Source organism: Drosophila eugracilis, unplaced genomic scaffold, assembly GCF_018153835.1.
Source record: "Drosophila eugracilis isolate 14026-0451.02 unplaced genomic scaffold, ASM1815383v1 contig_75, whole genome shotgun sequence".
Lineage (NCBI taxonomy): Eukaryota > Metazoa > Arthropoda > Insecta > Diptera > Drosophilidae > Drosophila > Drosophila eugracilis.
The window spans coordinates 3583535-3599850 of record NW_024573645.1 but is presented as its reverse complement, the minus strand read 5'-3'; the positions used below and the strand labels follow the sequence as shown (position 1 = coordinate 3599850).

The 16316-nt window shown below is 37.5% G+C and overlaps 1 protein-coding gene across 2 annotated transcripts in view; it reads right to left on the bottom strand.

Annotated features, from left to right (window-relative positions):
* Nucleotides 1–16316, bottom strand: part of LOC108108834 (ETS-like protein pointed) — a 62319-nt gene that overhangs the window by 14492 nt on the left and 31511 nt on the right. The window contains exons 1-4 of one of the 2 annotated variants that reach the window (XM_017217039.2): nucleotides 12013–12822; nucleotides 11799–11915; nucleotides 11161–11364; nucleotides 10073–10312 (exon numbers count right to left, since the gene is read on the bottom strand). In XM_017217039.2, coding sequence (XP_017072528.2) covers nucleotides 10073–10312; nucleotides 11161–11364; nucleotides 11799–11915; nucleotides 12013–12196 — 745 coding nt within the window. In that variant the 5' untranslated portion in view covers nucleotides 12197–12822. Of the gene's footprint in view, nucleotides 1–10072; nucleotides 10313–11160; nucleotides 11365–11798; nucleotides 11916–12012; nucleotides 12823–16316 lie in introns of those variants that run through there. The other variant, XM_017217038.2, reaches the window with a different exon arrangement.

Genomic DNA, 16316 nt, shown 5'->3' with positions numbered 1-16316 from the left:
TAACAGCGAATGAAACAATAAGAAAAAAAAACAACAACAAACGTGGACAGAAAAAATATAAACAAATCAGCTGCGCAAGCGCACAGATCAAACGCTGAAAGGCCGACAGCTCTCTGTAAAAAATAAAACAAAAACAACAAAAAAAGCGGCTCGACACTTTTAAAATTGCAAGAAGAGAGGAAGAGGAGAGAACGGAGAGGTGCCTTGAAAATTAAAGCTAAAGCAGGCTGAAAATTCAAATTTATTTACACTTTGACGCATTTAAAACAAAGAGAGTGAAAAAAAGAAGAAGAAAAAACCACAACGAAAAAAAAAAACATAAAATAACGAAAAAAGAGAACAGCCAAATGTAGGCAAATAAATGACACAACAACAATGGCTATAACGATGTGAAAATTAAATGAAAATGAATAAGAAAAAGGGAGTAAAGGGAGCGAAAGAGATGGCCTAAGCAGGGCAACCAAAGTCTCAAACTGATAAAGATCAGAAAATACAGAAATAGTTAAAGCCAAAAAGAGAGACTGAGAATGTTTTCAAGTTTTGCACAGAATTTACGAGTTAACTTTTCAGCCTCTACCAAATTGCATTAGCCAAAGAAAAGCAGGGGTAAGGGTGCTGGGTAAGATTGAGAATTTTCCCACGTTTCGAGTTGGTAAACTCAGGTGTTTGAGCTTGGACATATTATTGCCACAAATGTAGTACGAACCAACCTAACCAACCAACCAACCAACCAGCAGAAGGAGATAGCCAAACTCAAAAAGGACACATTCACAGGTCCTTTGCATGGTGGTTGCATCCACTGATAGGCATCGCACCACCAGCAGCACTACTTGCCACAACACACTTGCACCCCCTATCTATCTATCCGAATTTAGTGGTAACAACCTGCACTTGCTGCTGCAAACTAAAGGAATTTTTAGTTCACCCTCAACAACCCTCTCGAAATGGGAGTTTGTATATAGTACACTGAGAAAAATGGTTAAGAAAGTTTTTTTTAATAAGAAAAATTATCTAAAAATCGTAACTTAGAAAGTGAATTCTTGATTTTAAATAGAAAATAAAGTCTCTTACTTAGTAAAACCTTTTCTTTTCTACTCTTCTTTACCAAGTCTTAGCTTTGTCTTAAAGAACTTCAAGTTTATAGAAGATATACCTATTTTTTCTCAGTTTAAACACCCCTATAGCATATACATAGTTCCCTTACCGATTTGTTGCATTTCCCTATATCCTTTATTCCAATTGCATTTTCTATATAATTTTGTTATTTGTCCGCGGCAGGACAAGTGGGTATTACCAAATGTTTCTTTTTGTTGTTCTCACTTGTTAGTTTCCCAAGGTTTGCGGGTCAGTAGAGTTAGGCATTCTTATAGATAGGGGGTGGTTTCAGGGCCACCTGAAACTCCCTTCCCTGGGATTTATCTTGGTTTCAAGTATTTGTTTGTTGATTTTAGCATCAAAATTCCGTGTTGTTTTGAGGTTTTTGAGGAAAAAAATACATAACCGGAAGTGACTAAGAACTAATGGTGGGTAATACGATTTGTAGTATTTTTTAAGTATTTTTGTATAAGCACTTAAATGCTTACTTAATCTCTTAATAATTCTCTCTGCTGCTTCTTAAATTTTCCCATCAATCGCTAGTTTTTCACCGCCCCAACTTTTCACGAAGAGAAAACAAATTTTCAACACAATTCAATTAGCGAACACGCGGCCGCCGCAAAACTCAAAGACCGAAAATTGTTAATGAAAATTGCAAAATTACCAAACACACCTCCCCACCCCCCTTCCATTTTGCCAAAGTAAATAAACACGAAATGCAATGTTTGAGAAGGCGGAGAGGGGGAAGGCGAAAAAGAAAAGCTGATGGAAAAACGCCTCAAAACGGAAATATGCAAGGAAATTGCCAAGGCGCTGACAGTCGATTAATCGCATTGAGTTTGTCTAAGACTAAGAAATCGATGGATAGATGGAAGATGAATTTGAAGGATGAGGTCAAGGGTTAGGCGGATATTTTTTTGGGGCAAATGCAACGGAAATTGTGGCAACCAAAATGTCCTCAGAAAGGCAGAGAAGAGATATAGAAAGAGAGAAAAGCTAAACAGCCACTGCCACAACAGACTGAGAAATAATTTCATCAGAGTTATTAATTTTAGCGTTGAAATTTGCTTTAATAATATAATTAAGCCAGAGCGAGATGGCAGGCAAAGGAGCGGAGCGACAAGGCAGGCAGATAGACAGAGTAAAAAACGCAGCCTCACATCCGGTCAACATTTTGTCGCTCATGTGAACTCTTTTCAAAAAGGCGAACGAAATAAATAATAAAAAAAAAAAAAACGGAGGTAAAGCCAAATTACAGATGGGGGGACTCTTGGAGAGTCTCTTGGCAGATTGTCTGCCAAATCGAAAGAAAAAAAAAAAAACAAGTTACAGTTCATTCATTCCAGCACACTCATTCATTCATTCAGTCATTCATTGATTCATTCGCTGGGCCATTCATTCAGTCAATCGCCAACCGGCTTTGGCCTGGCTTTTCAGTTTCCATGCATACATAGATACATAGATACAAAGATACATAGATACACTCCACTTCATTCATCCAACGGATGTTGGTTCAGTTCTTTACATGATTTCAGCCTCCTTAACCCCCTCCGCTCAACCAGATTTGATTTGATTTTATTTATTTGATTCGTTTGTTTGCCGTTTGCAGCGAGTTAATAATTATAAATTGGCGTTCGCTCGTTGGGCAAGCCAGCTAGCTCTTGGCACAGACTAGCAAGATACAAAGATACTTATTTTTTTTGTTTTTTTTTGTAAATGTATCTTTATTGTCGAATGTATCTGTTTGTCTGCCTGCCTATTTCTCCATTTTGTCGTTTGGCTTTTTGTTTGCCTAATTCTTAATGATGCATAAAGTGCTTTTGCCTTTTGCAAACAGAGTTTTGAAAGTTGATTGCAAATTAATTGCCGGCCAGCCTCTGGTCTTGGTTTCAGAATTCTTAAATATATTATTATTACCTTTTAATTATAGTTTTTTTTATTATTGTGTTTTTGTGATTTATGATCTGATTTGCAAGCTAAAGATTGGCCAATTAATGAACTAATAAAAACTACAATTAAGTTAGCTAACGTTAAGTAGGTTTCTAGATGAGAAAAGGTTAATAATTCTCTAATTAGAGATGGATTTAATGCTAGTTTTTATAACTAATCTTTGGATAAATAATTATATTGATTTAAGTAAGTCTTAGTGTTAGTTATTAAGACTGAAAATCAATCAGAAAAATCTAAGTTAAATCTTAAACTTTTCCATTTACTTTCTTTGATTTATGGGCTTCACCTTTACCTTTATCTAGACCAAATAAAAGCTTTCTCAACACATGCCTTAAAACTCAACCCTAGTTTACCAGTTCAAGGTAGTACACCATCCCCAAATACCTTTCAGATACCCAGCTATATATCTTTCTATATGACCTCCTCCTGCATTTGCATCTCAAATCAAATGCAATTCGTCTCTTTCATTTTTCACGTTTCGTTCGTTGCCTTTTCGGGCCTCCAAATACAGTCTCTCTCTTTCTCTCTCTCTTGCTCACTCACCTTTCTCACTCACTCCCCCTACTATTAGCGGCTTTCGCATTATACAAATTTAATGTTTAATTTTTTCTCCCTCGCCTGGCGTTGCTGTTGTTGCTGCTGTTGTTGTTGTTCTTTTGAGCGTTCTTTGTTTTAGATGAACTCGACCGTAACGCTTTTCTATGGCGTAAATTTACATCTACGTACGTAACGAAATAAAATGGAAATACATCAGAATAAAAAACAAAACAAAAAACAAAAAAAATAACACAAAACAGAACTGAAACGTAAAAAATTAAAGTTCGAGGAGACGCCGCCGTCAACAGGCGGCAACAATAGTGTTGTTCTTGCAGCAGCAACATCATCAGCAATCCGCGATTCCATTTTGGGGGTGGGGAGATTTCCAAAGAGAGCAGAAAGAGGGGGCATCAGAGGGTTAACTACAGGCCGTATTAGAACCAATGTCGGTTGGCTGCGCGTCGGATTCAACTGAATATGGTAATAAATTAAACGAAATCCGCGCCAGATAGATAAATGTATGCATAGATAGGAGGCTCGGTGCAATACCACCATCACCACCGCCGCCGCTGCTGCTGCAACCGAATGATGTGGCAGCGGTGTTATGCAAGCCACTCAGTCACTCACTCGGACCAACCGCAGAATGCCATAGAACCAACTCACACAGAACTAGAAATAAGGCTAAAGAATGCACCGAACTAAGGGAAATTTTTTGATAGGTAAGTTAAGGGTAACGACTTTAAAGGTACTTAGGATTAGTTTGATATAAGAGTTATCTTTGAGATTGAAATATTTATATATCTTCTTTAAGAAACTCTTTTGTAAAATCAAGTCTTTGCAAAGACAAACCAGAAAATAAATCAGAAGTTATTAAAACTAATTTGTGAAAGACTTTTAGATGAGAAAGGTAACTTTTTATATAAAATAAATCGAAAAAACTACAGTTGAAACCAACTTCTTGTTGAATATCTAATAATCTTTATTATATGGTAACATATAGTAACACTTAAATTCAAAAGGTCAAACCTTTAACCCACAGAAACCCCCACAAAACTCCAACTAAACAGCACAAAAACTGTAGTGAAAACTAGCAGAAAACTGAAAACGTTGACTTGAATTTTCACAGCTCTCTGCGCTCTGGCACCCACCTATATCCCATACTCCCTACCCATACCCTTTTCAGATCACCATCAGAGTTAGTTCTACCATCAGCATACAACATTGTATTATATTATAAACCCCCCAGACAAACTATATAGTAAAGCCGATCTTCAGTAGCTGTTGTTTAAGGCAGCGAAGCGCGCAGGCGCGTAGTCGTAGTCCGAAAACTCCCAACAACACTGCGGCGGCGTCGACTATGTTAATTAGTGACAATGTGATTTCTGGCCCTGAAGGCGCTGCTGCTCCCCCGCCTCTAGAAACGCCCCCGTTCTCTGCCCTTCCTCTCCATAACACTAACCAACCGGGCGAATGATTAATTTGCTAGCAAGCTGAAAGCAGACTTCAGGCTGAAGTGGGTTGCCTTAAATTCCGCTAAATGCCATAATAATATGCTACTCTTTCTGGTTCTTCTTCGGAGCTTCTTCTTCTTTTGAGTTTCTTCACTTGCAACAAAACAATGGCGTTGAAATTAAAAATGAAATTCCACTTTATGACCTTAACAAATTTGCAATCAACATAATTCCCTCGTGTTATGACTCTTTTGGGATTTATGTTGCGTATCGAAAAAGATTTTACTTAAACACCAAAAAACTAAAAGAAGAACTTCTATAACTTCTAATTTGGTAGGGTTCTGGTCTGTTGGCCCAACAATTAGTGGGAGGTGAAAACTATCTTGCGTTAATGGGTCGAATTTAGTGTAATTAATACAAAGAAAAGGTAAGCCCTCGAGGTGATCATATTTCCCATATTTCCACTTCACAATTGTATGGTAATTGCTGGCTTTTCTTCTTGCTAGGTTTTTAATTTCATATCCATTGGATTCCCAATAATTCTGCTGGCTTACATACTCGTTTTTTTATGTATTTTGTGTTAATGTATAATTATGTGCTTTCTGATTTCCAGGGAACTGCGAAAATTGCTTCGTTTTGTGGGCTAATCTTTTATTCGAATTTTATGCAAAATACAAAAAAAAGTGAGCTAAATTATGGGTTGAAAATTACTACATTTTTCAGATGAATAAATTAATCATGACTTTACAGAAATTGGGGTACTGAAAAAGAGGTGGAAAGGTGTTTACAGTTGTTAGAAATTTGAAAGTTACGCTTAAAAAAGTTAGAAAACTATTTAGTAAAAATTTGACAGCTTTTAGCTTATATTCTCAATCTTACCGTTTCTTTTTAGTTTTTAACTAAATTCTTTGCTACTCCATGGCTACTCTTCCCAAAAATCTACAATCAAAACCCCTACAAAATGAAAGTGAAATTTCCAAGCTCACTTTTCTACCTTTCAACGTTGACTGTCGTCTGGCACATGTCTGTGCCTCCTTTGGCGAGAACTGAAAGATTGTCATTCCATTGTCATTTTCAAAACCAACAAACTGTAACTAAAACTTGACAGAGGGCCAGGCCAGCCAAAGTGAGGTTGTAGAATTTACGTACATGTCACATGCTAGAACTTCAAAGATACATGTGACTGTGTTGGAGTTGCTTTTAGCTTTTGTTCACCGAGATGTATCTACAAGTCAAATGTGCATTAAATGTGTCATTCTGTGAGGCAACCAAGATCGGGGGATCCAAAAGAGGTTGAAACAGAAACAGTTCTATGGTCGGTTGATCGGTCGGTTGCCTGGGCTGAGGTTATATGGAGCTGATGATGATAATGATGATGATGATGATGATCATAATGATGACGATGATGAATCAACAGCCGGCAAGAGGCAACAATGGCAACTCTTCAAGCTTGGACAAACATTTCACGCATCAGGCATTTTATTATGTAGAAATAAAAAAGCAACACAGAAACACACACAGAAAAAACAAAAATAAAACTTCATGAATGGCAAATCATAGAATAGGAACAGCTATATATATATATATATATATCTCGGTGATTTTCGCAAATCTAAATTTAGTGGAACAATGGGTGGGTGGAGAGTTCCCAAAAGGTAAATAAACTTGATTTCTCCCCACCACATCGACTTGGGTTTCATTAAGGGTTCTTTCACATGCAGACTAATGACATCATACGAGTGTAAAACAAATCAAATATATATAAGATTATAGCAGAACAATAGATCTAGAAGAAGAAGAAGAAGATGGAACAGAAAAAAGACAACCAAAAAAGGCAGCAACAATTTTTGCGTGCAAATATCTAAGATACACTAGCCTAGATACGCTCTCAACCAAAACATCGAAAGACCCTGGTCATGATGGGGTCTATAGAGTCCGTCGAACAATCAGCCATCCAACCTCACATATGTATCTATGTATCTATCTGGCCCATTGTATCTTTCGATGTGTGCAAAAATTGTTTTAAACCGCTGACTAAGCGTTAGATCGAAATGCGAATGAAAATGAAAATGCTTTCCATATGAATGGGGTGGAGGAATGGGGTTTGGAAAACTAAAAACACTTCTATGCATAAATTCCAGCTGTGTGTTAAAGTGCAAGATCGTAAATCATTCAACTAGTATACAAACTAACTTCCCCCCCTCTACTAAAAATCTTCTTCTTCGTACGAGCGATGATGAAACTTTGAAACATTTTCAGCTTTTTTGCGCTCCGTTGGGTTTGCTTGTAGGTGTTGCACCAGTGGGAGGGTCAAATTAAATGAAAAATACACAATAAAAAAACACAAAAAAAAAAACAAAGAAACAGAGGAAAACTAAGAAAATGACTCAGTTCGTTGGCCATAGCAAAAGTGAAGCGTGTTCATGACACTGTTTTTATTAGTTTTGAAGATTTGGAAACTCGTTTCGCCAAAGGCATGAACTCGATTCTTTAATGTCTATAATTAATCATAATTTGTATTTTAGTTTTAATTACTGACTTTTAAGGCTGTGAAGGTTTTGATAGGTTTGGATAGTTTACCTAGGAAGGCAGCACACCTGGATGCCATAAACTTAAAGGCACTCATCTGCATAATTACCTTTTTTTAGGAGTAGAAGGAAGAAGCCTACCAGTTGAGTGCCAGGAGTTGGGGGTTAAAAGTGTCAACAAGTCACGCACTTAAGGGAGTCTCAGTCCCCTTTTTCTCTGGAATCTCTTTAGCAATCCTCTCCAGCTGGGGGTCAATCAATTTTTCACACACCCCTCACAGAGAGAGAGAGAGAGCGCGTAAACTACTATCGTATGCAAATGATTATTGAAAGGAGAAAAAACAACATCAATAATATGCAAATGCAGCAAATTAATGACTGACAAAAAGACAATCGAAACGAATTAAGAAAACCAACCTACAAACCATTGGCCAACGATCCGAGTTGGATAATTTCTGTAGATGCGGGTTAAGCAGGGGGACAATGACTATGCCAGAGAGAGGAGTAGGGGCCCCCAGACAACGGTGGCTTATCCACAAAATTGAAATAATAATAATAATAATAAGAATGCTGACAACAACAGGGGCTACTTCCACGGCTACAAAGGCAATGCAAATGATTGAATCAAATTGAGGATCAGAACGTGGTCACTGAAAAGATCATCAGGGATTTACATGTGTTCGAACTAGCTATGTTATCGAAGGGGATTTTAAGAAGTATCTTAGGGGTTTTAGTGGAGAAAATGGGTAACATTTTACTACAAATCATGAAGGAAATAACCTTAGTTATGACTGAAGTAGTTTTATCCATTAAAAGCTGGATTTTAGCCTCAAAGATACACACTTTGTTAAGCATTCTTGAAAGTATCTTTAAGATTAAGAACGAACTAAATATATTAAACTTAAAATCCTAGAAATATCTTTCAAAATAAATCAAAAGAAAGCTTTTTAAGGCCATAAAACTTCGAATTTTCTTAAAAACTCCCCAAAAAGAGTATTAAAAAATCAGGAAAATACAAATTTCTCTCCCCAAATTGATTGTTTCATTAACTAGACACACGTCTGCATCTTGTAATATGTAAATATAAATGTTGTTAACATTTATGGTCATAATGTGTCAAAGACCATAAATTCAATTAATTTATTAAAACGACAGGAGTCTGCCAGGGTCTCTAGTGGCATCAACGATCAGAAGACGCCAGCGCCGAAGTCCATGCTGGGGGTCAGTTGATTAATAATGCAACACACTATATCATCTTGACACTGCAACATTGGAGAAATAAAAACAAAAAAACGGAGGGGCACAATGCAGCCTGATGATGATGATGCTGCTGCTGCTGCTGTGTTCCAATTTGTACGGCGACGCATTTAATAAATGTATCTCAATCTCAAGCTGTGCCCTGGCGTCGACTCCATTCCATTCCTCTCCTATCTCCGCTACCCTCTACCCTCCCCCATACCCCTCTCTCTATAAATATGTAAACAATTTAAATAGATATTTAGATATGCTGCCTACGCTGGCGCCAAGCTAACACACCGACAGACAGCTTTGCTATTTGTTTTAAAATTTAATTTCCGTTTCAATTTCACATAAATAAATTCAAATCACAGAAATATAACTCAGATAAAGTCAAAATACACACTGCTGCTGCTGCATAGGAAGTCAGATACATTGTATCTTAGCAAATGAATTGTTTAAATTGGCTCTCAATTTGAATTTAGTTATGGATCTGCCTGTGATTTAGCATCGCTTTAACCGCCGGATGCACTAAACACATGCCAAACAACTGTTCATCATTTGGCCAAAATCGATGCCGAGGATGTTGCCATAAATTAAATGGAAAGCTTAATGAGCCCCAATATCCATCTAAGATCGATCGATGTAATTTCGATTTCAATAATGATTTTGGGGAATTTTTTTTAGATTGATTTTTGGTTATTTATTAAGTTTTTGGCTTAGCAGAAAATGAATGAAAGTTTCTCTTATCGTTTCTCTCATCATATCTTTATGGTTTAATCATCTTTAAAAGTTTATGATTTCCAGGAATTTTCTTATTGGGATTGATAAGGGATAATGATAAGATGTTAAGCTCTGGGGAACCATTAATGGAGATTAGGGAATTTTAATAACTTGCATAGATTCCTCAAAGGGGTAATTAATTTATGAGGCGACATTGAGTTTAAGTTGATAAGGTTAGTACTTAAGAAAAGCTATAAAAATGAACTTCCAATGAGAAAAAGTTTCATTTTCTTAGGATTTCCTTAACCATGTAAAAGAAAACAGGAAAAAGGAAACAATATTTCCAAAAAAATTAAGATAAAATAACCATACATCTAATAATAATCATGAAAAGATCAAATTGAAATCAAATCTTAAAAAAAATCATAATAAACCCCTTCGATAAACCCTTTCCAATCAGGAAAACCTTCCTCCTAAGACCCACTTCTCCCCCAAACTTAATACACATCTCAGTATGTCCTTAATAACTATCTTTCAGTTTGATTTACTTACCGTTATGGGAGTGGGGCGTGGCTCGGTGGAAGTTTTTATTATCACTATTCCCCGCCGACGTCACATAATCCATAGACAGGCGGCTATTTATGCTGCTGTTGCTATTATTGTTGTTGTTGTTGTTGGCGGGTGGCTCGGTGGGGTAATTGGCCACCTGGTGGTCCGATCCACAGACCGAGGCAGTGGTGGCCGACTCAAAGGAATTGCCATGGACAATATCCTCATTTGGTTTCTCGCAATCTGTGAAAATGTGCCAAAGGTTGGGGGGGGTTTATGCCAAAGTAAAGGTGAATGAGTAACAAATTAAATTAAATTCTTAAAAAAAAACTAATAAGGTTGACCCAAACTAATAGCTTGACAAACTCAATAAGTTTGGAATATGAAAAATTCAAAATTTGTTTACTTTTTATAAAGGGTTTCTGTAAGTTTGCACTGGAAACTTAACATTATGGCTTAAGAAAGTTTTATGAAAAATATTATTTAAGTTATGAGTGGAAAGGGAAGTATAGCTAAAAGTGTTTTATATTTTAGAAAGATTTTTTAACACACTTTAAGAATCATCTTTCTCTTATGGAGTCTCTATAGCAGCCTTAAACTAAACTTAAACTAATCAAAGTTCTTAATTCCTAATTTTACAACCCAAACTTTGCTAAGAAAAGCTTCCTTAAGTCATACATATTTCCCTTTATCTAACCCCATAAACTCTCCCCTATTTTCTCAGTGTACTAACAACCAGCAACCTCCACTCGAAATCAAATTTCAGCGTGGACAGGAAGCGTCAGGAGGACACGAAAAAAAGAGTGAAAAGTAAAGGGTTGGAGGAGTGCTCAACAGGTCAGAGAACCAGTTGAACGCCCGCCACCCACTCCACGCCATTCACATAGAACCCAGCCCCAAACCCATCATGGACTCCTTGACTTTGTTAGACAGGCTTCCGTTTTGGGCTGCCCTGCTGGGTTTTCCTAGGTTTCCCTTGGTTTTTTTTTTATCATTGGGGCAGGTAAATTTCGTTACTGGCGCCATGACCATGTTTTATGGCTTACACTTTTGCCGACGGCTTATTCGGCTCATTCGGGTCACGTACTCACCTTTTTGCAGGATGTCCAAGTGCTCCCACAGTATGTCGCCGGTGAAGGGCGGGGTGATGGCCAGGAACTTCTCCTTGCCGAGATCCACCATGGCACGGCCCTTCATTTTGTAGAAGGGATCCAGGTTCATCGAGACCAGTGAGAACTCATTTTTGGCCCAATTTAGCCAGTAGATGACATGCTCCTCCGTCCATTCACGGGGATCTAAACGAGGGATATATTTTGGGGGGAATATGTTAATAGATATAGAAATACGAATGGAAATTAATAGTTTTCTAATGGGCTTTTTTGCTTGACAGCGACTTAATTAGGCGTGGGAGCGAGTGCACTTTGTTATTGCTGTGGGAAACTATTAATATTCATTGAGACTCAGGCCGGAACTCCAATTGATAGTTCACGGTTAGTTAGGACTCAATTTTTTATTGGTTAGAAGGGGAAATAGGCGTTCTTTAGTAGTTAGGATTATGTTCTTTAGATAATAACGTTAAAAAGTCAAGAAAGATACATCTTAAATTCAGATTGATTAGATTGAATCTTATTAGAACGCGAATGCTTTGATATCTAAGTATCTTTTATCACATAATATCTTATAAATATCTATCAAATTGATATTCAACCTTTTAATAACATCCGCTTACCTTTGGTTATGTTGCATTTTTGTACCTCCTTTTCCCAGGAGGCAAAGGAGGCCTTCAGGACCTCATTGACCTTGCGATTGGTGCCAGGTGTAAGGGGTGGCAAGGCGGTGGGAACATCTGCAAGACAAACAAAACATAAAATAAGTTAAAAATTTATATAAAACTTGGATAAAACTAAACAATATTAAGTAAAGAAAATAAACCACAAGCCCACCTTTAAGCTTGCTATGATGATTCGTGGATAGCTGTTGCAACTTTTGACCCTTCAGATGAAATTTGCTTGAGAAACACTGATAGTTATTGGGCAAGAAGGTCTGATGATGGTGATGGTTATAGTTGGCCGATCGGAGCGGCGGCAACATCCGACTATCATTCCAATCGATCCACTCATTGGTCATAGTAGAGCCAATTAAGAGATCGGCTGTTGAACGAATTTGTTTACGCACTTGGGTGTCAACAGGGGTCAAACGCGGGGTGCGAAAGGGGGCAAGATGATGATTATGGTTCAATTGAACTTAATTGATTGGTGGTGTGCGGCACAATCTTGAATTGAACTGAGATGTCAGTGAAAGTCGTGACCCTTTCTTAAAATCAAATCAATGTCAAACATACAAGATACAAATGTATCTTGGGTGTGCAATTGTCGCGCCTTAATTGTGGCAATTGAAACGTTAATTGCATATATCACAGCACCATTTAGCCATTAACAGATTGTCAACATTAGCAAACGGGTTTACAGAAGGAACACACAAACACACACACACACAAAGACACACTTGATAGTCAATATTCTTGTTACTTGAGATTTATTTAAATTTGTTTTTTATTATTATTAGATTTTTTTATTGATCAAAAAACACACGAAATGTAAAAAATATATATGTATTTTTAAGATTCGCTCGTCGTTCGTTCTGTTGTGTATCTATCGGATTGCTGGATTTGTGAAGCCAAACTGAAACGAAACGATCGTATCCGTAGCTATAGAGCTGCATATCCTAAGCAGCGAAACGAGCGGGAAAGAGAGAGATACAGGAGAGAGCCACTCAGATTCCCGCACACACACCGAGAGAGAGCCCAAGAGAGCTGGCAACAAGTGGAATTGAAACTCGTAAATCTCAAAACAATCTTGCGGAACGAAATGGTATGAAATTCATTCATAAAACGATGCAAGTGCGTGTCGGTGTGCATGTGTGCTCTCTCATTTGTATATGTATCTAATAGTGTGTGTGTGTGTGTGTGTGCTTGGAACGGAAACGGCCATCATCAGAGCAGCAACAACAAGAACAACAGCAACAGCTAGTAAAACAACAACTCGCTGCCAGGTTGTTTGTTTAGCCGAGAGAAAAAGGCAAAAAGGCAACGAAAAAAAACAAAACACAGACAAACGAAAAAATTAAAGCAAAAAATAATGCAAGAAGAAGAGAACAAACACAAATAAAGGCGACTTTTTTTCGGAACACTGGCAACAGGTGACCAAATGGGCGGTTATACAGGGTGTAACAGGTGCTAGAAATAGATAAGAGTTTGCCAAAAAAAAGAGCCCAATCTTATCTTTTGATAGGCTATGATATTATAATGCTAAGATCAGAAATGAAAAAGTTTGGTGACTTTATATTTTAAGGAGAATTCTGAGAAAACTTCGAGATGAAATGGAGCCCTGTATGTTATAGATTCAAGTTTAAAGTTTTAGGTTAATTGGGAAACAGGGAACTTTAACTTCTTTTATTTAAATGAACTTTAACATAAGAGATTTAGTTTTAAAAAACTTTAGGAAAATCTTAAACTAATTATGCTAAAAACTAACATTTTTAGAATATTTTTGAATAGAACCATCTATAAACCTAAAAATATTTTATCTTTTCTGTGTCTGAAAGAGCATTTCCTATCTTCTTTTTTATCATAATTTTGTATATATTTTTGCCATATTTTTTCATAATTTCCTAACCAGATTGTAGAGCACATATGGCAAATCTACTCAAGTTTCTTCCCCCTAAAAAAAAAAACAGAATTCCCCAGGCACACAAGCAATTTATGAATGAATTTCTTGTGTTGCCTCACACGCGCATTCGCCTGAAAAGAAACTCCAGACAACAAAAAAAAAAAAAAAAAAAAAAAAAACAAAAAGAAGAAGACACCGATATTGTGTAGTAAGGGAACGCTTCGCATTTCGAAGACACAATACCTCAGGCTACCACTCGACCAGCAAAAACAACAACAAGAACAACAATCGATCGAGACGTCGACGTCGACTGAGGACGCTTCCGCTGCTTCCGTTCGATGTATCGATAAGGTGCAAAGGGGAGAGCTATAGAAGTATGTATGTTGATATAGGAGGAGGGACTGAGAGGAGAGACAGAGTGAAGAGCGAAGAAAGTAGCCAGAGGAGAGGATAAGATAAAGCTATTATTATGATGACTACGCCGCGACCAGGTAAATTTATGAATGAACGAATCCATAAGATACGATACAAAGCGAAACATTGACTCCGCGGCTTTATAGTATATTCCATGAATGAATTGAAATTACGTGCGAGACAGAGAGGGCGACGGCGACGGAGGGAGATCATTTGGTCATTATCACAAAACCGCATAATTGGCGACAAATGCAGGGGAAACCCTTTGGCTTTGGCTTTGGCTTCGGCTTTATCTTTGTTAACACGTTTACCTGAATGACACCGGAAAAAATAAGATATTTTATCTAGTTGAGGTGGGCTAGCTAACTTAGTAGTATTATCAACATCGTCGTAGCATCGTATCAACTTGTTTTTGTAAGCTTAAGTTATTAAATTTGCCTTTTTATTAGAAGTTCATCAAAATTTCTAAAAAAAAAAAAGGTATCAATAAATAGTCAAGATCTTTCATCAGTTTAGATACTTTATCTATAAAAACTTTAAATATTAAAGTAAAATGTGTGATTTTTTATAAAAAGAGACTTTAAAATACATTTCTAGTACCTCCCATCATGAGTCTAAATAGACTTTTCCCTCATTTCCTTCCCTAACCATTTCTCTCAGTGCACCTACACAGCAATCCCAAGGTGGGCTGCGTGTTAAAGAAATGACTTCTCATAGCCATGAATATATGGCCAACACCACAGCGTACATATTTGGCATTGCATACATATGTATTATAACAATTATTATGACTTGTAGTAGTCGTAGACGAAGTAGACGCTAACCCAGGCTTGGGCACCTTCAAAGTACACAGCACTTACAACTCAAAATTACAAAACGTCTGTGCGTGTTCAAAATTCATTATGTGATCTAACTGAAGTTATAGGGAGGTGGGGTTGGGGAGGGGTTTTAGGAACCTGGGCCACACACATGGCCAAGAGATCCTCCAACTCCAACTCCACTTCACTGCGGTTGGTAATCATACGAGGTGTTCATTGTTCGCTCCTAGTTGCCTCACTTTTTGCAGCTCGTCTCTGGAAATGGGTCAATCATGAAGACCACCACCAGTTACTACACTGGACAACGCCTGCCTGTCTGCTGTCTTCTTAGATCACGAGATGGATCCATCTACATTCACATCCACGTCACGCTTAGCTGGTAGCTTTTCTGGGAGGCCTAGGTTTAGCCCCCCCGTATGATTAATTTCTTTTAATTTGTAATATTTTTTTAATATTTATATTTACACCGTCTGTTATACTGTTTAAATGATAATTAGTTAGGTTTGGTTGGGAAGGTTTTTAATTTCTTGGTTAAGAGATTATCTAGGGAGTATAAATCTTTCTGGACTTTTAATCTTGATAGTGCCACCTAGAAAAATTCCCAACAAATTATCAGCAAGCCTAACTTAAGATTGATTTTTCAACGGAAATAAACATATTTCAGTTACTCACAAATGTGTTCCATATTTTCCCACAAAGATTGCTATTAAAATCAAGAGTTATGCCGGTCCAGCTTTAATCTTGGCTTCTAGCTTCAGCCAATCTGAGGCCTTTGCTTTGGCTCGAGAACGTTTTAGAAGTCACGTAGTCCAGCGGAAAGGAAGTGCAAGTGCCTTAGTTTTCCAATATGTTAACGATCCCTGAGATGCTCTAGTCCCAGGCTGGCAATCTACTTAACTACCATGTAGACCCCCGCTTTATATTTTTCTCTTAATCAGTTAGTCACTACGTCAATGGTTTTCACTAGGAAATTGGAGACTGAGTGTTGTTATACTCTGCCTTTTTGTGGGTGGAACTGGGGACTCGTGCCAATCTTAGAGTGTGAGTAATTGCGCAAATTAGCACACGGCTTTCAGGCAATGGCGCGCGCTACTCTCCCCACAGCAATTCTTATCAGCAATTCTCGGAAATGGAAACTCAACAGAAATGGAAGTAGAAGTACTAGCTGAAAATGTATTAGTGCAGGTTATTTTTGAACTAATTACTTCTTATCGGCTAGGCAGCTAGGAGACCTGCCCTCCTGATAGCGTTAGCATCAAGTTTCATTCATAAAAAAGAAACGATCGTAGCGTAAAAACAATTAAATTCGATTTCTATTTCCGTTTCCTGTTTCGATCAGATCGTTAT